The sequence below is a fragment of the Akebia trifoliata genome, chromosome 4 (genome assembly GCF_017979445.1).
Source record: "Akebia trifoliata isolate Shusen 1 chromosome 4, ASM1797944v1, whole genome shotgun sequence".
In the NCBI taxonomy this organism is placed as follows: Eukaryota; Viridiplantae; Streptophyta; class Magnoliopsida; order Ranunculales; family Lardizabalaceae; genus Akebia; species Akebia trifoliata.
In genome coordinates, this window is record NC_141378.1 from 22,133,728 (window position 1) to 22,156,595 (window position 22,868).

Consider the following 22,868-nt stretch of genomic DNA (forward strand, 5'->3'; position numbering starts at 1 on the left):
CAAATATTCTCTCCAAAGGAAAATGTTGTTTGAAGACATTGCTGACGTGGATGTGTCTACAGGACTATAGATGTTTTTAACGAGATATAAGTGATATGCATCTATGGTTCTGTGCACACCAATGTCAGACTCTTCAATATTTTGGGCTTGGTGAATATTTGACATGCCTCCCAATGTTATCAAACCTGATGACATATCCCTTATTTTGGTCTTCTCTTATGGATTGATTAAAAAGACTTCAATACCAAATTGTCAATATCCTCTTATCCTACTGGTTGAAGACAACATGTATCGAGAAGAAAATTCAAGGGTTTTCAAGTCATTTAGATCATTTTCCATTAATCTCTTAAGAGAAGATTGAGGGCAAAGAGTTTGAAGATGAGTGATTTTAGAAGAAAGATTAAGGAATTTTTAGGTCATTTTTTATAATCCAAGAGAGAAGACCAAGGTCAAGGGGCATGTCATATATTGAAAATAAAGGCATCTCAAATATTCACCAAAATGTTCAAGGGCCACAAGTAAGGATATACAGTTCCTCCAATTATGAGTTCTGATGTAATTTTTCATTATTTTATAAGAGAAGACCGAAGCCCAAGGGCTTATGAATTTGAAAACATAAAGAGTAAACCAAACATTCACCAAAATACGGAATGCCATGAAAATGAGAGGTTCCTTCAATTCTTTGAAGTGCACCACCAACACCAAAGCTTTTTCCAATGGGTCTGGAGAGGGGGAGTTTTGGCTGAGTGTTTGTAGAGATCAATCATCATCAGTACCTCAACCCAAATATAGGGTCAGCAACTTGAATCGCATTTCGCTATAAACTCATCTCACTGGGGAAAAAAGAGTTGTTTGTTCCCCATTACCCAAGAGTTTTGCCTACAATGAACCTTGATGAATTAGAAGGGGGTTAAGTTACAATGGAGAGGAAATATTTCCACATGATTCAGGTGTAAAGGAAGGGCCAAAGGGAATAAATGTTCTTTTTTCTTATTAACCCACACCCCATATTTTCATTATCTTCTTCGATGGGGCATTTACAATACACAGAAGATGTCTCATTTTCTTCTACTAAACATGCACACAAATGCACGAAGAAGATATTAGAAGCAACACACCCTTACCTCTCTTCTTTTATTCTTCATCTTCAATGATTCACTGAATCAAAATAAAATAAATAAATAAATAAAGCAGCAAGTCTTTTTTTTTCCCATAAATGGTAGTGTTGGTGTCCTTATTTGACGCATTATAAACAAATTCGTTAATGGGGAATTATAAAGAATGTTGATGTACTGATGTAGGATCAAATAGAGAAACCAAGTGATATGGAGAGTAGGTTCTTCACAATCACAATTCAATGGACATGTGAAAGGGTGAGCAATGATTACACAATTCATAACTTAAGATAGATTTGCAGTCACAAACCTTTCGGTAAAAATAAATTCGGAGAAGAACATATAGTTTCTTAAATAGTTACCCACACCTTCTTTTTATATGAAACATCATTAGTTCATAACCGTACATGTGATCATCAATGAGAGAGCATGCAATGCAACATATGAAGCTGCTCTTACTCCCATACACAGGTATTTCAACCATATGTAGTTAACAGAGATACCTGAAAAAGCACACTTAGTCGTACTCCAATTCATCAGGAGTAACAGGTCTTTTAAGAGGGATTACAGACTTTTTCTCGACATCCCGTGAGAGCGCTTTTCTCATATCTGGAAATGAGACCCACAAAAAGGGTGAGATAGCATAACTTATACTGGTGAAATGAGAACTCTTTAAAGACTATTATGAAGATAGTCTAGAACTCACCTAACCCATCTTCTTCTCCAGAGTAATATCGCAAAACCCGTCTATAGATTATATAACCAAGCTGAGCAGAGAACAATAAATTATAAACCCCAAGTTAAACCATTAGCCTTTCTAATACAGAGCCATGGTCAATGCAACAACAAACATAGCCCTATCCCAAATATTTGGGGTCGACTAAACGAATCGATTCTACTTTGTCCAAAGCCAAGTCGTATATCATCGAAAATGAGTTCATATCTGCTTGTCTCCATTCACATTCCTTTGGGTATTCCTGATTTTCTCTAAGTTTATTATCTATTGGAACTACTACTACATTTTCCCAAACATACGTTTCTAATTTTATCTTTCCTAATCTTTTAACTCAGCCATGATCTATATATATAAGGTCAGGTTCAACAGCCAATTAAGAAAACAACGTTGGTAGCCAATGTTTTGCCCTATATGGGTTAGAAGTTACAATAGAGATCATCATCCTCACTAAAAATCAGCCCATTCTGAAACTTCTAAAGCCATCGAAAGTGGTTTACAAGTTGAAGAATTGTGGACCCTTTAATTTTCAAAAAAGCAAGGGTCAATGTAATATGAGGCTGAATGTAATATGAGGGTCGATGTAATTGAGTGAAAGAGAAGCGGCTCGAGACCTCATGGACATGGAGCCTTCCTCTCCCGTTGCTGTTCGGGCTCGGCCGTTAAAGGACGTACCCAAATAGAGCCGTTTAGGCGATGGAATCCTTTCTCATGAGAAAGCCTATCTGACATGACTAACGTTGGTTTTTCTTTCTCAAATAGGGCCACTGGATGCGTTTGGGGATAGGAGGAGATTGACCACTGTTGTAAAACTTTTGATAGGGTTAGAGGTTTCAGAATGGGCTGATTTTTTGTAAAAATGGTCTCCTCACCATAGAGATCATCCTCACAAAAAATCAGCCCATTCCAAAACTTCTAACCCATATAGGACAAAATGTTGGCTGTTGAGCCTGACCATATATATATATATATGGGTGAGGATCCCTTGACTCATGAGAAAACACATGATCCCGACCACTTAGATATAAAATCCAATAATTAAGATTTATGCATATCTTGATCACTGGTATCTCAGAGAGGCTTATCCCGATGATAAATCTCAATCATTGGATTTGATGTTTGAACAGTTAGGATCATGTGTTTTTTCCACGAGTCATTCTTCATGAGTCCAGGGATCCTAACCCTATATATATATATATATAGTGGGTAGTCAAGATCATCGAATGACCATGGATTGAGCATTCCTGATGGTTCAGAAAGAGCACAGGTGATAACTGTAGCAAGATGGTTTACATACAAGAGTTGCTCATAGTAGAGTGTTAGTACAACAAGAAAACACTTCCAATTGAAATGAAAGTTAGAGAAGCAGACCTTTTCATACATCTTTATGGCAGGTGTGTTGGATGCTCTTACAAAAAGGTCCACAAAAAAAGCCTTATCACTGCCAAAGAAGGATTTTCTCAGAGTCCGAAGCAAAAAAGCATCGACGTTGAAACATCTAAACAAGACCCAACCCAACTTACCTTCCACAAAAAAACAAGACCTAACATGGATGTTATTATAGAACTGCATGGTAGTTACACTTGTATCACTTTGGTCAAGATGCCAAACTAAAATTTTCAACAAGATGCAGCCGGAAATAAATTGTCATTCTTGTACATCTAAGACATCAAATTTTGCATAGGTGAGTCAAATTGATCGTAAAAACCCCTCCCCTTAACCCACGTAACAATGACACAGCTCCGATCCTATCCCAACATCTAGTTCTTTAGACCATTCTAAGTAGTGGTTCTTCGCAAACTTGGGGCACATCTTGAACAATTCTTTGAAAAAAAAAAAATTGGCAGAAGAGCAAGATGCTGCATCATCCATTTTGAAGATTAATGAAGGGTTCTATCTTTTCTATTATACTGAGAGTAGAAGTCGAAGTGGTTCGACACCAAAATTTGGATTCCAAAAAGACCCCCACCTTAACATTTTAACTTAATATAACTAGGATCATTTTGGTCAAAAACCAAGAAAATTGCAACCCCACATCCTTAAAATCACTTTGGTTAGTTTTCAAAATTCTAAAAATATCCTTTTTTTTATATGTAATCTTCAAAATCAACCTTTAATTAATAGCTTAAATTACAAATAAACCCAACAGAGACATGTGCCTTTGCACATGCCACCTTCTAGTGTACCATAATCAGATCACACATTTTAATTCATTAGCCGTTCTAAAGATTATTGGGCCTCCTATCTGAGTATGGTTTCTCATAAATCAATCAAGGTTGCTATATCTCATTATCATACCACAAATTTGATTCATCCAATCACTAAAGGAAACCTCAGTCATAAAATGCTTGCACCATAAGATCCACGACAACTAGTAGAAGAACTTTATTAAATATTCACCATAAATCAGGCTTACATCTTGTCACTGATATCCTCCAGCATGTTCATTAGTTTCTTGGCTAGTTGCTGTCTCCTGTACTCTGGAGCAACAGTTACTGCAGTTACATGGCCATGCCAAGACTCACCTTGTCCTTCAACTTTTCCCATAACTACAAAATGCACCAAATTGTGTTAGGCACAGGTGATGAAAAAGGTATAAGAATGACAGCCAAAACTCAAGGAAGAATTTTTTTTATAAGCAGACGAGAGATCATCAAAGAAGTAAAGGACTAAATAAGTATCTATCTTACATGAAGCAGAATCACTACTTTTATTTTTTTGGAACATCCGGGTTTCTTAGACCTCCTTGTCTTGAGGTGTGGTCTTGGCCATCTCACAAACCTTGGGGGATAGAATCACTACTTTTATCAATTGAAAGGGAAATTACTAAAATGAAGATGTATGAGGAACAAAAAGGTTGAATGTGGGAACTCATGCAAACCCATAGCTGCTAGGGAAAAAATAAAAATAAAAAGAACGAGAAAAAGAAATTCCTATATGAGATTGATGGAGGAAAGTTTTGATCAAGCAATGTAGCCAAGTCAACGGTTTTCACTCAACCTATACATTGATCGCAGAATGTAGTCAAGTATCTTAATCACATTGGGCGATGCAGCAATTTCTAAGCAACATTGCAAATGATCACAATTGCACCTAGGCAACTCAATGGATCCAGGAAAGCAGGATGAAAGAAATTTGATGCAGCGGAACGTCCAGTTACAATTTAAATCCTAAAATAGTCCAAACAATTAAAAAAAAGCGGAGAAAATAAAGGATAGAAGAAGACAGCGAACAAGAAGTGATACATGATTCATCGATGAAGATAATGCTTAATAAGAGAGTATGGATGAAACTCATGTAGGCAAGTCAACGAGGTAAAACAAGAGATGAATAGTAGCCCTCGCACAGTAACGTAGCAAAAGAGAGTGAATCAATAGATTCGAAAGGAATTTAGAGATTGTGTTCAATGAAACACACAAAATCAATTTGAATCAATAGATTCGTTTGATAAATAGGCAATAGCTTGAAGAAGATAAAGCAACGAACTAGAAAGTAACTAAGAGATAAAAAGAAATATTAATTGTTATGTTTTAATTGATTGAATTTCGTTTTTGAAGCTCCTTATATAAATAACTTCATCATAACAACTTAGAAACCTTCTAAAATATTAAAAAGTAACTTTCTAATCTATATAGGATATAATATCAACTTTCTAAACTTATTAACTCAATTTGGACGTCCTAAAAACACTTCTAATAATAGCCTAAAGAATAAAAACAAAATTAGATAAAAATAGTATCTAAATAATAAAATAGAAATAATACTAGAACTAGAAAATAGAAACATATCCTACTAGAATTATAAACTACTTAAAACTCTAACTAGAATTAGATGTCCTACACCACATAGAGAATCACGAAGAAAGGGTGGTGAGTTCAAGGGCGGAGGTGGTAGGGACAATTACCCCCATAGAACTTTGAGACACCCCAATATTTTCAACTAATTATATGCCCCATTTGTCCCCACTTCCTCACCTCTCCCCATTTGCCCCCACACCCTCACCTCCCTCCAATTTTTGCCCCCCCCCCCCCCCCCCCCTTCAATTTTTTGTTGATGACATTGTCCTTTGACTGAGCCTTCTCATATACTAATTGGAAATGACTTAAATATCCTTTTCTTCAACTTCTAAACCAAAAACCTCTGAATTTCTCCCTAATATCATTCATCTTCAAGTTCTTCAACTATACAACTAACCATAGTTTGCCCCCACCACAAGAAAATCCTAGCTCCGCCCCTGGGTGAGCTCAAGACTCTTCTCACAAATCAACAAGTTCTCTCATATTTAGAACTCCCAAACGAGAGGAAAAACGATTCACGCCAAATTTTTGGAATAAGGCTTTGTTGATAACAACCCCCCCCCCCCCCCCCCCCCCCCCCCCGCCGAGAGTACCCCATTACAATTACTCCCCAAAAAATTTCCATCAAACAAAGAAAATGCCCCTCTGAGAGATATCTTCTTTTCCAAATGAACCTCGTTGACTCACAAATGGAAGTAATCCCCCACTTAAAGAAAATTTTCATTGAGTTTGGCCAATAATTGTTCGTTGCTAGGGAGAATTATTCCTGGACTTGGCTCCATAGTCTTAAGTTGCCATCAGCAATAGATTTTGTGTTCAAAAAACTCAAATAATAAGTTGTAACAACCCAAAATTCGAACCTTGATCCAACCCATGGACCAGCTCAAGAACCTGATTTAGGGGTATGAAAAGAAATACAAACCATTGGCTAATATCAATTAAAATCACGAAAAATGAATAAATAAGTAAATAAATGATTTTGCTATCAATAAGGGGAATTCTAACTTGGAATCATCAATTCATTAAGAGTAGCAACACCTAACTGGGTACTTATTACATTCAATCCCAAATTAGAAAGAAAAAAAAATCAACTCAAAGTTTAAAGTCTAACGAGATCAAATAACTAAATAAGAAAAATCAATAACTGGGTCCTCTGAATCACCATCATTGAATTATGTCCTTGATGCTCAGTTATATGAAATGTTTATCCGACAAAGTCAATGAGCTAAAGCTCGCAAGAAAATCAATGTTACACAAACATCTATGCATACATTCATACAAATAAAAGGAAGTAAACAATCATGTTATTGTCAGGTATTCAAGTCATTCCAGAATAATCAAATACAAGCAATGATAGTTAACTTTCACACCAGCATGTCCATAAGTATCATCACCAATTTTCCCAACAGTTCGGTCAAACTCTCTGTTCCAAAATGTACACAACTACTACTACTCTTTTGAGAATTTCGAACAGTCCAATGAATCTTTATGCCAACTTTCCTTTCCTCCAAAACTGAAGTACCCTTTTACAAGGAGTTACTCAAAGAAACATGTGATCTCCCACTTCAAATTCTAATAGTTTCCGACAATGATCTACATAGCTCTTCTGACAACTTTGGTTGTGATCAGATAATCTTGAATAAGGAAAATTTTCTCTGATAGTCTTTTAAATCACTTCTGGTACAAGGATAGTGCGTTCCCCAACATCCACCCAACAAATAGGTGATCTACAAGGCCTCCCCTATAATGTTCCATACGGTGTCATTCCAATGCTTGATTGAAAGATGTTCACTCCAACTTCCCTTGAAGTCTAATGTGCATGCTTGTAACATACCTTCAAAGATCTAGATCACCCTTTTAGATTGTCCATCAATTCATGGATGAAATATGATGTTAAAACTAAACTATGTTTCCAAAGCACTTTGCAAGTCTTTCCAAAACTGCAACATAAAACGAGAATCTCTATCAGATACAATCAATAGCCGTACCCCATGTAACTTCACAATCTCTTGGATATAGAACCTACTTAACTCACTCAAAGAGTTTTGGACTAGAGTGAAGGCCCATAAGAGTTCAATGGGACCAAATCCAAGAAGTTAATATCAAAATCAAGGGTATTTTTGGGCATTTGTTTTACATTTAATTGTTGGTGGAATGAATATGTAAATTCTTGAAATTTTAGAGCAATTAGTTAAGTCTAAGAGGACGAGCTAGAAAAAAAAAATTGATAATTCTTGGAGAGGATGTACCTATGTAAGAGTGGGAATAATTTTAGGGAGATCAAAAGATCTTTGAAACCAAGCAAAATCGTTGAAGAGATAAAATTCACATGCATGGGAGATTTTGGGGGAAAAGTTAGAATTGATTAAAAAGCCTCCCACTTAAATTTTAGCCCTTAAATAAAAAAATCCACAGTTTACAATTTGAGAAAAAAATAAAAAACCTCTACGTACAATAAGAAAAAGGAGAATATAGATATCTCGGAGAAGTATTAGTCAAATCAAATAGTTACAGAGTGTTTCGTTAAAGATTCTTATCCACGATTTGAGTTAAAAAAGGGTTTTCAAATTTTAATTTTTATTAGAAAAACTTTATTTAGAGTTGGGATTTTGATTTAAGAGAGAAATTGTAGACTAGTGAAAATCTTCAACAAGTTAGACTTCACTCGTAGCATGTTTGATTGGCAGAATAAATAAAAAATCGAGAAAACGCAAGAAACGTGGAAGAACAAATCGGATCTCACTACACATATATATTTATATTTACGTAGTAAATAAAATTATGTATATAACATGACAATATATCTACACATGTGACTATCTATGATGCAGGATAAAGAATGTTTGGTAGTTTTTTTTTTAAAAAATTCCTATGATAATGTTTCTGTTGAATAATATTATGGAATGTCGAATCTAGTTTTTTATGAAAATGAATGTGAAATTTCACAAACACATCCATGTTTGGGTATGATGAAATGAGCAAGTCAAGACACAGGTCCTTGGGTGAAAGATCCAAAAGCCCTAGATGAAGGTTTCACGTTTTGGAACAGAAAGTTTGACCGAGCTATTGGAAAAATCGATGATGATAGTTATAACCAAGTCGATGGGAAAGTAGGCTATCTTTGCATGCATTTGATCATGTTTTAATGACTTGAATACTTGACAGTAGCATGATTGTATATTTCTTTTTTTTTTGTAGATATGTATGCATAGATGTTAGTGTAGTGTTGGTTTTCCTATGAGCTTTAATAGCTCACCGACTCTATCGAATAAACATTTCAGATAGATAAGCATTGAGGACACGATTTGACGATGGAGATCCAAAGTCATCAGAGGACCCAATTATTGATTTTTATTATTTAGTAATTTGATCTCATTAGACTTTAAACTTGGAGTTGATATTTTTTTTGGATTGGAATGTAATAAGTACCCAATTAAGTGTTGCAACTCTTGATGAATTGATGGGTTCCAAATTAATACTCCTTTTATTGATGAGCATTACTATTTATTTACTTATTTATTCATTTCTTTTCTTAAACTTTAGTTGATATTAACTAATGGTTCTTAATTCTTTTCATACCCCTAAATCAAGATCTTGAATTAGGTTGTAAGTCCGATCAAGGTTCGAATTTTGGGGCATCACACAAGTGCATCAAGAGGAAATGGTAAAAGACACATTTTTATCTTCTCAAACATGCAAAACTCAACGTGGCCAATCCAATAGATTTGTGTCATTGTATAAGGCAACCCTTCTAGTAGGTGCATCTTGAGGTAGCACAAGCTCAAAAACTTAGCAACCTTTTTTTTATAGGCAAAGATCAATTTTATCGGAAGTGAGGCCGAGGTAACCAACCCGGTAAATACAAACAAGAAAACAAAAACCACCTAATACATAGATCTATCCTACATCAAGATTGCAAACCCTCTCCCATCTCACAAGAAAAACTTCAAAAATTCCCCTAAATTCCTTGTAAAGTTAACACCAAAAACAACAAAGCAATATAATCAAGACCACTTCCTAAATAAAGCTTTCTTTACCGTCAAACACACAAGCATTTTTTCCTTCCACAAGCTCCAACAAATGGCAAAAGGAATCAAACCCCACAAAATACGCTTAGTCTTAGAGAAAGCATAGCCCCAAACCAACCAATGTTTGAATAAGCTTCGAACCGAAGAAGGGAAGAAATCATCCAACCCAAACAGAGACTAAGAAATGAGACCAAATATGATAAGAAAATTGGTAATGCATTGATCTCCATCATATGTGTCCTGAAGTTGCCTAATTTAAAGTCCCTGATACTTTCATCATGCATTCCCAAAGATTTGTCTTCCAAGATTGGGTTGGAGATCATGATAGGTAGTGGACTCACAATAAAGCCAAGACTTGAACAGCACATGAACCGATATGGGAAGACAACCTTCCAAACCAAAAAACGCAAGAAAGTGAGCTAAATAGAATGTGTCATGGAACAATTCAGATTGCCCATCCTCCTTGCACAAACAACAGAAAATTGGATAGTAGCACCCTTTCTTAGTGATTTGATCAAATTTGGTTAACCTCTCCAAAAAACCACCACAAAAAAAACCCAAACAAAGAATGCTACTTTAGAAGGGACCTTACCACCCACACACAAACTAACCATGAATCACTGAGGTAGAGTTTGAGAGATTAGCATGGTACATCAAAGCCATTGAGAACTTGCCATCCTTAGAGCCCTTCCCAAACGCAAGCATCATCATCCTCCAAACAAATCAGATCCACTTCTAGGCGGGCATTTGAGAATGGAGAGCAATCTTCTCATGACATCATCCTTTCTGTGTTGGGGCTTCTTTATTTTGGGGCAAAACTTTTTAATGAGTTTTAAGGGAGTGTTCTTTGAAAATTTTCTTGTTAAATGGGATGTAATCTGTAATTTGGAGCTAGGATAGGTTGTGCCAAGTGTCTATATTTCTTTGCATTTCACTGGGTTGGTCACCATGACATCCCTTTTTTCAATAATAAAATTTATTTTACTTATAAAAAAATCATGGCAATTTGTGGATTGCTACCACCAAGGCCATCCCTATTTGAAAAGGGGGTTGATTGATGACGTCGAAGAATGTGTCCCTCCTAGATGTTGTAATTGTCAAAGAATGGGGCATGATCTTCTTCATCCACATCCATATTATAAAGAGTTTCATTCGAGATAGCGAGCATTCACCTCGGCCGATTCCTCTTCTTAGGTTGGGGAAAGACCTAGTCGACAACAGAAGATCAAAAGTGAGTCTCAATCAATGGTTGTAGATTGGTCAAGAAGAAATCCGTGTACACCCTTTAAATAAATATGATTGTAATGTATTTGATAATTTAATTGTACTTAGAGATGATATAAATTTAGGTGTATCAAGGCCATTTGACCAAGCTAGATAAATAGTCTTGATGCATCTCACAAGGTCCTAGAGCACGCTATGATGTAGCCCCTTTTTCTCCTTTGAAAAACAATAAGATCTAGTCATGATAATCACAATTGTAAAAACCTAGTGACAATCGGAAATAACTAGATGTAGAGCAATAATGGAATTGACTTTGATGGCTAATCCACAAATCGCCACAATTTGTCACAACAATGATACGTTATTGGCGAGCATATACCAAATGGATGTAGAACGACAGAATTGTCTCTGAAGGCTAATCTATGGATTGCCGTCATCTATCACAATTAAATAAAAAAAGGCTAGCATCAATTGAATGTCATTTGGATATAAAACGACGATGGAATCGAGTCTAACAACTAATTCGAGGATCATAGTGATCTGGCAAAAAATGCACTAAAGTCAAATGAGAATAGATTCATAGTGGGATTTTCTAAACATGTTTATGTCCCATAGTTTCTAACTCTTACAAAAATTCTCTTCTTATGAGCTTTCATGATCAGTCAAGCAAAGTCCACATTTTTCTTCTATGATCACTCACCCCCCTCCACTTCTTTGTCCCTTTCCCACCTTGCATAAACATTATTCTCTCCCATACTTTTCTACCTCTATACATCTCCGCATGTTAGGAGCTACATAACCAGCCAAGTAGGTCCTTATTTTTCTATAATCAATCACCCTCATCCCCTATTCATCACTTTCCTACCTTAATTGAAAAAGCAATGCATGAACTACAAATGACAAGCATTGGACAATGGTTAACAAGTGTATTAATACCTTCTCGCACATCATCCTTCTCTAGCATGCATAGTGACAAAGTCAAGGATCAAGAATAATTCGGGTAGGACAAACTTTGGAAAAAAAAAAATGACAAAATTCGGAAAAACATCAAAAATAAATTATAAATAAATAAATAAAATTTATTAATTCTAAAATTATAAATATCAATTTCATATATTAAAGGATAAAATAACATTTGAAAAATTGTCACTATGATTGCATGCAATGATGATTCATGAAAAGGGGGTATTGTGTAACCATAACTTAAGCCACATCTAATGGTTAATGTTATGGTGTAATGGGTATTGTGTAACCATAACTTAAGCCACATCTAATGGTTAATGTTATGGTGTAATGGGTAGTAGCCTATGAACAATACCTCCTACAACTTATTTAATTCATGTGGTTGTAGAAGAAAGGTCGAAGTGATTCCTTGGGATGCACATTACATGGGAGTATTTTTGGTATTCACAATAACATTCTTCACAGTTTGCATAACTAGATCCAAAGTATATGCAAAGTTCACAAGTATTATTGCAAGTACAATGGAGATCAATTTTCATCTTTTGATATCATTAGTAGGTGACCTTTTCTATAGCTCTTGTAGGGAAAAATGGTGATATCCAATCTTCTCCTTGTTCATTGGTGATGCACTTGTGTTTTCACTCCAATGGTCAAGTCAATATATGACAAAGTAATAGGGTGGATTTGGGAGAAGGTGTGTACCTTTCTCCTTTAGTGTCCCTTTTATAGTGGGCTTAGCTACCTGACCATCAATGTTTTTGACCTAAGGAAGCAATCTTCCACTGATAGGTCATGATTACTCGCGTCATGGCCCCGTGTTCTGGATTTCTTTCTAGCATTGTCCACTTCATACATTTCTTCTTATCATGCATTCTAAGATAAGTCTATTCTAAGTTAGAATCAAAGCATGTGTGATATTTTTATTAGTCCCTCTTTTTCTTGAAGTCTACTCAACCACCATCCCCAATTTTGAGGATTTGTGAGTTGGGTTGTTGAATCGACTACTAGTCAAAGGCGTATTCACTTTCTGTCGGGATGATCTCGTGCCATCTTACGAGAAATCGATACAGGAGTATGATTTTTCAATCTCCAATTCAATTGATTAAGGGACATGGCATGTGAATCAGGATCCTTACTTGTATCTCAATGTGAAACATGTCATCTTAGGATGACAGCTTTTGCATAATCTTCAACAATTCATTTATGTTTGGATATTGTGCTTATTGGAAATAATTTAGTTCAGTATTAGATTTCTTTTATTTTTATGTTTCTGTGTAAGGGCAATTACGTCCATTCACTTTATCAGTTAATATAAATTCCTGCAAAACTGTCATTATGAGACTTGACAAACTTTTTCTGCAATTCTTCTTGGTATCAAAGCAGGAAAGAACCCATCGATTTTTTTTTCTCCCTTTGTTCTTGGGCTATTGAATCTCCACTTCCATCGTCACCCTTTTTCTTCTCTCTTCTCCCTCCCATTCTTTAGATCTTACAACCAAACCTAGCAGTAGGTTTTCATGTGACTGTATCCCCTTCGTGGGGGTCTTTTTCTTTTTTGATTCTCTTTTGGTCCTAGATTCCTAATCGCATGTTGTGATAAGTCTGTTATGGGGCTGCTGTGACTTGGCTGTTGTTGTGTAGGGTTGCGACTTGGCTGCTGCTGCCATTAGCTGCTGCTGTGTAGGGTTACGAATTGACTGCTACTGCCAATAGGTACTGGTTCCAGTGGAATGTTTTGGGCTGAAACTAGGCTGTTGTGTAGAACGCAACTTGGTTGTTGCTGCCATTAGGCATCTGTGACTTAGTTGTAGCAATGTAGGGCTTCGCACTGGCTGTTGTTGTCATTCGGCTACTGGTTACAATGGAATGTTGTGGGCTGATCTGTGGTATTTTTTTGTGATTGGAATAGTGTTGTCTCCCCCCCCCCCCCCCCCCCCCCGATGATTGCACATTGGATTTAGGTTTGTGCAAGACCTCCCTTCAAGCCAAATATTCAGCCTTATACTTTGTTCTTCGAGTTTACAAAAAACCTCTCTCTGTGAGGTTGTTGTGAGTGTCTCGATCTCCTCTTTTTTCTTTCTCTTTTCTCCAGAATTCTCGTAATCTCTTGGAGCCTTCCTACCTTTGATTCTTATTCTGCCTTTCTTTTATATCTTTGCCTTGAGAGCTATGGCATCAAATCAAGAGAACAAGGAATCTCACATTTCTTTTGGGCACAACTCTTCGGCCCCAACATATTACGACTGCTCTCTTGGACGGTCGCAATTTCCAGTCTTGATCTCGGTCTCTGAGACTCTACTTGGACAGTCGTGAAAATTTTGGATGGCTTTTGGGCACTATTAGTAAGCCACCCACGACTGATCCCAAATTTGAACAATGGGAGATCGACAATTGCACTATTCTTGGATGGTTGTTTAATTCCATGGAGCAACGCATCTATACTATGTTTATGTACCATGAGACCATTTCATCTTTGTAGTTAGCTCTCATTCAGACCTACGCTCATGCTAAGAATGATTTGAGGATATATGAGCTTTATCGAGATATTGCCCAAGCTACTCAGGGGACACAGAGTGTGACGAATTATTTTGGGTTTCTTCAGTCTCGATGGGAGAAGCTCTCTCATTATGAGACTATGGCCAAATTTTCAGCGGAGGCAACCGGGTATGTAGTTTAGACCATCAAACTTACCAGTTCCTTATGGGGTTACGTTCTGAATTTGAGGCACTACGGACCCAGATTCTTAACACCTCTCCTTTACCGTCCGTATTTGAGATCTTTGCGACTATTGATGGTGATGAGCGTCATCGTCATATAGTTCATTCTCAGACTCAGGCACCCAGTATTCTTTCTACTCCAACAACAGATTAGATAACTCTAACAACCAATTCGGCTTTTTCTGACTCTCGTACTCAGGGTTCTAGGAATCGTGGCCGGGAGGGGTGGTCGTGGTCAAGATTGTAGTCTTATTTGCAGTCATTGTGAGAAAGTTTGCGACCATGAGAAGGCTCAATGTTTTCAGCTCTATCCCCATCTGTTACGATCTCCTGTCACTCCTACTTTGGGACATTCTGCTCCCCATGCTACCACTGTGGATTCATCACCAATTCCTCCTACTGAATCTCTTGCTTCCCTTGGTACTATTGATTTACAACAGCTTCAAAACTAGATTGCCACTATTGTACAAGATCAGATCCATGCTCATACTCGCTCATCTTCGACTGTGGCCTCAATTACCATGCCTCCAGGTACATCCTTTGCATTTCATGTCACTCAATCTGGTTCTGCTCCCCTGACATGGATAATTAACTTTGGTGCCTTTGATCACATAATGGTAAGTCTAGCCATTTTACGTCTTCTACTTTTCCTACTATTCATAGGGAGGTTCGCCAACAAGAGTACCATCCCCCCATCCTCTAGTTTTTCCCTTGATTCTGTGATTCATGTTCCTCACCTATCTCTTAATCTTTTGTCTGTTAGTAGTATTAACAAATCTATAAATTGCTCCGTATTTTTTTTTTCTACTCACTGTATTTTTTAGGACTTGACTTCGAGAAGGATTTTTAGCAAGGGCTAGGAGGGATGAACTATACTTGTTTGGATCTCAGCCTACTATTGTTCCGACTTCTGTGCTTCCACTCTTTGGGAGCCATACTTTTTCTTTTGTCTTTAGATTTGTGGCATGCTTGCTTAGGACATGCTAATTTTCAACACTAATGTTATTTATTTCCTACTTTAAAAAATTCTTGTAATGAACACAAATTTCAATGCTCTGTGTGTGAACTTTCTTAACACACACGTACTTCATATATTCCTCATATGCATCAATTTAATGCAATGTTTATTTAGTTCACTCTGATGTATAGGGACCTTCCCCTGTTAGTATTTTTACTGGTCATAGATATTATATTACATTTATTGATGTTATTCTCGCTATAGTTGGATTTATCTGATGTGTTCTCGTTCTGAGGTGCAATCTATCTTTGTTAATTTCTTAAAATGATTCAGACTCAGTACAATATTACTGTTAAATCTCTTAGGTCTGAAAATGGGGAGGAATATATATCTGATGGGATTCGCTCCCATCTTCATGAGCATGGTATGGGTCACCAATTGACTTGTCCTTATACTCCTGAGCAGAACAGAGTGGCAGAACATAAGAATAGCCACCTCGCGAACATTGTTCAATGTCTTCTTCAAGGAATGCATGTTCCTAAGGCATATTGGAATATAGCAGTCCTCACTGCGATTTTTCTCATTAATCGCATCCCGAGTCACACCTTAGAGGGACAAGTGCCACTTTATGTCCTTCAACCCGATAGCATACTTTTCCCTATTACACCTTAAGTCTTTGGGTGCATGTGATTTGTCCAGGACAGAACTCTTAATCGCACAAAATTGGATGACAAAGTTATTCGGTGCGTTTTCTTGAGTTACTCTATGTCAAAAGGGTATCAGTGTTATGATCCAATTTCTCACAGTGTAATACACTTTTTTTATGTTACTTTCTTTGAAAATGTTTCATATTTTCATGCCACATCTACTTTGCAAAACCCATCTCCTATAGTATTGTCTTCTCCAGTTTTTTCTCCATCTTTGTCGACGCTTAAAATCTACACTCGTTGCCCTCACCCTCATCCACCTTTGCCAACCTCCTCCTTGGATTCAGGTATATTCTCTCCTACCTCTACATATATACCTATCTTTATTCCTTCTATTTCTGACTCTCACTTGCATATTGTCATTCGCAAAGGTAAGCGGTTATGTATGACTGATCATCCTATTGCTCAGTTTGTTTCCTATCATGGTATTTCTTCTTCTTATCAGGCCTACCTTGCAGCGACTAATTCTATTCGCATTCCTCGGTCTATATCAAAGGCTTTGCGAGATCCTCAGTGGACTAAAGCTATGACTATTAAGATGGATGTTTTGCAGAAAAATAATACCTGAGAGCTCGTTATCCTTCCATCTGGGGAGCGGATCGTTGATTGTAAATGGGTCTCCATTATGAAATATATCGCCGATAGAACTTTTGATCAGTATAAGGCACGCCTAGTTGCTAAGGGGTTACACGGACTCTTGGAAAAGATTATGGTACCATGTTTGCTCCGGTTGCCAAACTTTCCATTGTTTGACTTCTTATCTCTTTAGTTGTGCGTCATTCCTGGCCACTTCGCCAACTCGATGTGAAGAACGCCTTTCTGAATAGTAATTTGACTGAAGTTATTTATAAGGACCCCCTCCTCCTGGGTTTCGTCTTCAAGGGGAGTATTCTGGGAAGGTATGTCACTTTCTTAAATCTCTATATAGCCTGAAGCAGTCCCCGCAAGTTTAATTTAAATGTTTTTCTAAGGTTATTTTATCTATGGAGTTTTCTAGATGCCTCTCAGGTCATACATGCTTTATTCATCGAGGAGGGGATGGTCATTGCACCATTGTATTGGTTTATGTGAATGATATTATTGTGACTGGTGATGATGCACAATAGATTGACAAAATTAAAGTACTATTAGGTCGTGTTTTTGAGGTTAAGTACTTGAGTCCACTCAAGTACTTCTTGGAGATAGAAGTAGTCCGCTCTTGTCGTGGTATTTCGTTATCTCAGCATAAATATAAATTGGATCTTCTTCAGGATGCTGGGATGCTTGGTTGCCGTCCCGCTTACTCCCCTATGGATCAGAATCATCATCTTCATGCTGACTCTGGTGATCTTTTATCGGATCCTTTTTCTTATCAAAGATTTGTAAGTCATCTGATTTATCTTACTAACACTAGACCGGACTTGTCCTTTGCGGTTAGTGTGGTCAGTTAGTTCATACATATTCCGCGTACTTCATATCTTAATGTCGTTTATCGTATTTTTAACTACTTGAAGTCGTGTCCTTGGACTTTTCTACTCTTCCACTGCTCAACTGCATTTGTCTTGTTTTACAGATGCTGATTATGTTGGTTCTCTTACAAATAGGAGATCTACTTATAATTTATGTACTTTTTATGGTGACAATCTTATCTCGTGGAAAAATAAGAAACATAATGTGATCGCTTTTCTGCTGAAGAAGAGTATCGTGTTATGGCCATTGGCACATGTGAGCTAATTTGGCTTCAATCTTTGTTGACAGAGTTGGGATTTCCTATTTTTGGTTCTTCTACTTTATTTTGTGACAAGTTTAATATCATGCTTGCTTCTGACGCAATTCTTCACAAAAGAACTAAGCATATTGAAGTTGATATTCACTTTCTCAAAAGGAAAGTTCAATCTAGAGATACAATCTTCGTACCTTCTTCAGATCAACTTGCTGACATGCTTACGAAATCTGTTGGGCCTTCTGTCATTCAATCTCGTCTTGTCAAGTAGGGTTTAATTGATATATTTGCCCCACCTTAAGGGAGAGTATTGGAAATAATTTAGTTTATTAGTATTAGTTTTCTTTTATTTCTATGTTTCTATGTAAGGGCATTTATGTCCATTCACTTTATCAATTAATATAAATTCCTGCCAAGCTCTTATTGTGAGACTTGAAAAACTTTTTCTGCAAGTGTGCTCATGCATAAACACTTGGGTAGGAAGAGACAAGCTATGTCGCCTAGGGTTTGGTTGAAAATTTTAACAAAGTTGCTACCATAACTAGCCAAAAGGTTTTGGATACAAGAAACATCAAGGAAACAGGGAACTTTGACTTCATTCAATTCCTTTTCACTACTAGGACCTAAAAAGAGCACATTCACTACATCACTAATTTCTCTTACTTAATAGCACACGACTATCACATCAAGAGTCATATTTTCCCTCAATCGAAATTTGATGACCTAAACACCTCTTTAGTGTCCCCATCCCAAGCCTCTTCGATCAAACACCAATGAAGGAATCTAAGTTTCCTTGAACCTCTCTACAAGACAACGCATTTCTTTTTGATTCACAAGATGACAAATTGAAATCTAACATTCACCCTAGAATCCAGAGGTAATTATTGGGTGGACTTTGGAACTCCAAATATGAGGACATCATAACCAATAGTTCAGTGTTACTAGGTTTAGTCGTTTTATTGTTATGTAATAATCGGAATTTGTATGATTTTCATTTATTAAGTGGTGGACGCAAGAGTGTATTTTCTTTTATTTCTAAGTGGTTTGTGCATGGGAGTAACCAGCATTGTTTTCGCTGGTTCGGCCAGCCCATAGTGGGTTATGGTGGTTTGACTTGATTTGAAGGTAGTTAAGGTATTTGTTGCTTCTTTTGTTATAGGGTTTCTTAAACTTATTTAAACATTGCTATGATAGCTTTTTATTACTAGACAATAAATATTAAAAAAAATTACAAATCTCTCTTGATAAATTCTCCAATGATTGGATGGGGGCGGTGTGATGCCAAGAACCTTAGGAGTGATTACAAAGTAGTTATCTTCCTCTATTTATTCTTCTTCTACATCTTCTCTTCTTATTTATAGGTATGATCAAAATTCTCCCCAACATCTTCACTTTATTTTCTTTTCTTTTTTTTTTTGTGTGATCGAGCCCTAGTTTCCAGCCCATTAAACCCTGCTGAAATTGATTTCAGCACATCCCTACCCTACCCTACCAAAATCCTAACTAGACCATCCTAATCATAATCACACCCTCCCACACCTCTTTTAAACCATGTTGAATATATTTCAGCAACCCTAAACTTTACTAAAACCTGAATCCATCCCCTCTAATTCCATCTAAACCCCTTTCTAGCCTTGCCACTATCTTCCTTACCCTAACCAAACCAGCCCCAAGCCAACCGAAACCCATCTAAACATCAGCCCACCCTTTCTACCCCTGCCCAGCCTACAGAAACCTATCCCTACCCTACAAACCCTTCCTAAAACCCTAACTTCACCTATACCTTAACCCTAAATCAAAATCCACCACCCAACTTTCCTAAATTTCACCCCTGCCCATTCCTGCCCATTCCAAACCTTTTACCTTATCTCATCAATTTTAAATGAATGTTTTATCTCAAAAATTGTTGGGATTTATTTGATTATCATTATTTTTGCACATATTGATTTTTTCCATAACCTCAATAAATATTTGGATAACCACTTGGGCCTAAATTTATCTTGAAATCCTTAACTGGATTAAGAGACTTCACTTGGACCCTAAACTAGAGGAAGACCTATTTCCCTGACATCCCTTTCTCAAGACTAGAGAGATTCATCATTGCAGGATTGTGATTGCCTTAGAATTTGATTTCCTACCAGTTTTTCTATCATTTTATATGAATGGTAGTTTATGCTTTTAGTCATTTATTCTTGATCTCAGATTCATTATTTAGGTCAGGCATTACCATCTTGCATCATCTAAGTATGGAAGAGAAATTCCAGATACCAAAGGAAAGTGAAGTGGTTATTTCTAGGTAAATGGGGATTGATTGAAGGTATGGAATCAAACAAAAGGGTTCTAGACATTTGGGAAACTAGACCTTCATGTACTTTATACGATTAGTGGAAATTCTTGACTATTGGTATTCGCAGAGCCCATGTTGGTGAGCCACGTTAAGTTTATGTGTCAAATGTGGTTGGTTGTTTACTCTATTTGCTACTATTATTTCACATGGACTCCTAGTATTAATCCATGGTCATGGGCACTTCACTCAAACATTGGGTATTGGAACGTCGGTGAATCAAGTCTCAATTCTAACAATTGGCATCACTATACGGATAAGAACATGTCTAATTGCATAAATCTGCTAGTGTTGAATGTTGATTGACTTTCCAGTCCCAAAATAAAATGAAATAGAAATAGTTAGTTTAGGCCAAAGTCAATGTAAAAAATTTCACTAAACCCACTATTTAAATTATTATCTATTATTTCAAGCTCATGCAAGGGAATTCCCTGGAGTTGTATATTTCTACAAAGAAAATTACATGACAGAATAGCAGTATTCATGTTGCCAAACCCACAAAGTTAAGAAGATGAAAACATGTTTAAACGCATATATAAAATCCCTCAATCTTAATTTCTTGCTACCCATAATAATACAAAATCTTGTATAAATTAAAGAGGAAACACCCCATTAAGAAAAAAAAAATAATAATAACGAATTTGGGGGAATAGGCTGGATGGAGAAGGGAGGCGTACTGTAACCCATGATTCGATTTCCAGGGCCTTCTGCAACATGAAAGTAATCAGGCCATCTCGCCAAGTAAGTCATGTAGAACGACATGTTGAACTGCACTAGTTAGGTTAGATTAGTTAATATAAGAGATATCCATCTCAGATTCAATCGAGAGAGAGAGAGACTTACAGTTTCGGTGAGATGATCAAAATTTACAGAGGCGAATCGGAGAAGATCGTTGCAGCAAAACCTTCTAATCGTAGTCATGGCGACAGCTTTTCTCAGTTTCGTTCTCTGTTCTCACTTCTCAGTGATACTAATTCCTAATTCCATTGTTCGTAGGGTTGAACCTTATTTTATATCCGAAACCCGAACCGAAACTGAATTGGTCCGATTTGAGTTCTGTCTTAACTCTTCAAAACCGGACCGAAACCTACTTCTACCCAAAATCGAAACCGAATCCATACCTAAACCAGAATGGAATTTTAAAAAGGGAGCGGTTCAGCAGCCCTAAAGTTTGCCAAACATTTTTCAAAACATGGGTTTGAAATTTTGGAATGAGCTGATTTTTTGTGAGGATGATCCATATGATGAGAAGATCATCCTCACCAAAAATCAGTCTATTCCAAAACTTCCAACTCCATCAAAAGTGATTTATAAAAATTGGACGGTCTACGATTCTTCAATTTGTAAATTAGGATTAAAAAATTTCAAAATGAACTGATTTTTAGAGAGGATGATCTCTTCACCGTAGAGATCATCCTCACAAAAAATCAGCTTATTCCAAAGTTTCTAACCCATGTTTTGAAAAACATTTGACACAATGTTTGACAAATTTTAGGGCCGCTGAACCGCACGCACCCTTTAAAATATATATATATATTTGAAATTTGTTTTCTGTCACAAATCTCTCTCTTCCTAGATACATCAATCATGCCCATAAGTATCACATCTCCTCACTCTACATAAATACTCCCCATAGTGATTGCAACTATCTTAAAGTTTTAAAAATTATTTACATGTAGAAGCATTCTACTCCCATGGGTGTTACTCAAACTCCTACCCTCTTCGCCTCTGTTCACAGTAACTTCAACTCAAACTCTACCAATTTTGCATAGTTTGAATCTCATTTCTTTTCTCTATGATGTTACTCATCTTGTTTTAAGTATATTCGAACCCGTACCTGAAAATTACATGAAAAATCAAGCTCAGATAGGGTATGGGTATAACAATTAGAACATTACCCGACCTCAAACCCAAACTTATAGGGCTTGGTTCTGATTTCGTATGTACTTGAATGTACAACCCTTCTTGTTGGGCAAAGCCAACTTGACCCAGAAAATCGATTTCGGATTGTTGTGACCGAGTTGAATCGTAGGATTCACACCCTTCCAAATTAGTTAATGTTTTAAGAACTAAACCAAATGACTAGATAGTCACAATGATCTTATCACAATTTGATCCTGGTTCAATCCGATTGAACCGATTCACATTTATAAGCCATTTTTCAAATTTTATAAGATATTTTTCCTAAATTTTTTGCTTGAATGTTTGTTCACCGCTAATCTATCTCTTATTCCTTTTTCAAGCTTTCTCCATCACCAACTTGTATCTTCCTCTCCCAAAGTCATTATAATGGTTCATAAGAACTAGGGTTGGCAATGATCTGAAATATACTTGATGTTCGAATCGATCCGAAAAAATATTAAAAAATCGATTTTCAGATCAGATTTGGATTGAAAATCTTAGATCTGAAATAATTTCGGATCGGATTCGGATGTATCCCAATCCAATCCAAATATATTTCAATAATTTTTTATTATTATTCTTAATTTCATATAAATACACATAGATAAAACGTTTTAGTCTTTTAGATTTGTCTTTATATTTGTAGTAGGAAAGTAGGTTTTTTAAAATTTTATGACT

At 36.6% G+C, this 22,868-nt stretch overlaps 1 protein-coding gene across 1 annotated transcript; it reads right to left on the reverse strand.

The window, feature by feature from the left end:
- Window positions 1-1,374: 1,374 nt before the first annotated feature.
- On the reverse strand, window positions 1,375-21,289 carry LOC147404489 (Acyl-CoA N-acyltransferases (NAT) superfamily protein). The gene is made up of 6 exons (XM_086440490.1): window positions 21,132-21,289; window positions 20,966-21,056; window positions 4,265-4,397; window positions 3,220-3,289; window positions 1,822-1,882; window positions 1,375-1,724 (listed from the first exon to the last, which is right to left on the reverse strand). Exons 1-6 carry the CDS (start codon window positions 21,207-21,209, stop codon window positions 1,633-1,635), a joined length of 525 nt encoding a protein of 174 aa, XP_086296616.1. The 5' UTR covers window positions 21,210-21,289; the 3' UTR covers window positions 1,375-1,632.
- Window positions 21,290-22,868: the final 1,579 nt, after the last annotated feature.

Coding starts and splice junctions, on each gene's coding strand:
- LOC147404489 (XM_086440490.1), bottom strand. CDS start 21,209: ATGACTACGATTAGAAGGTTTTGCTGCAACGATCTTCTCCGATTCGCC. Junction 1,883..3,219: donor CCATAAAGATGTATGAAAAG/GTCTGCTTCTCT, acceptor TTCTCTGCTCAG/CTTGGTTATATAATCTATAG. Junction 1,725..1,821: donor TGGAGAAGAAGATGGGTTAG/GTGAGTTCTAGA, acceptor TCTCATTTCCAG/ATATGAGAAAAGCGCTCTCA.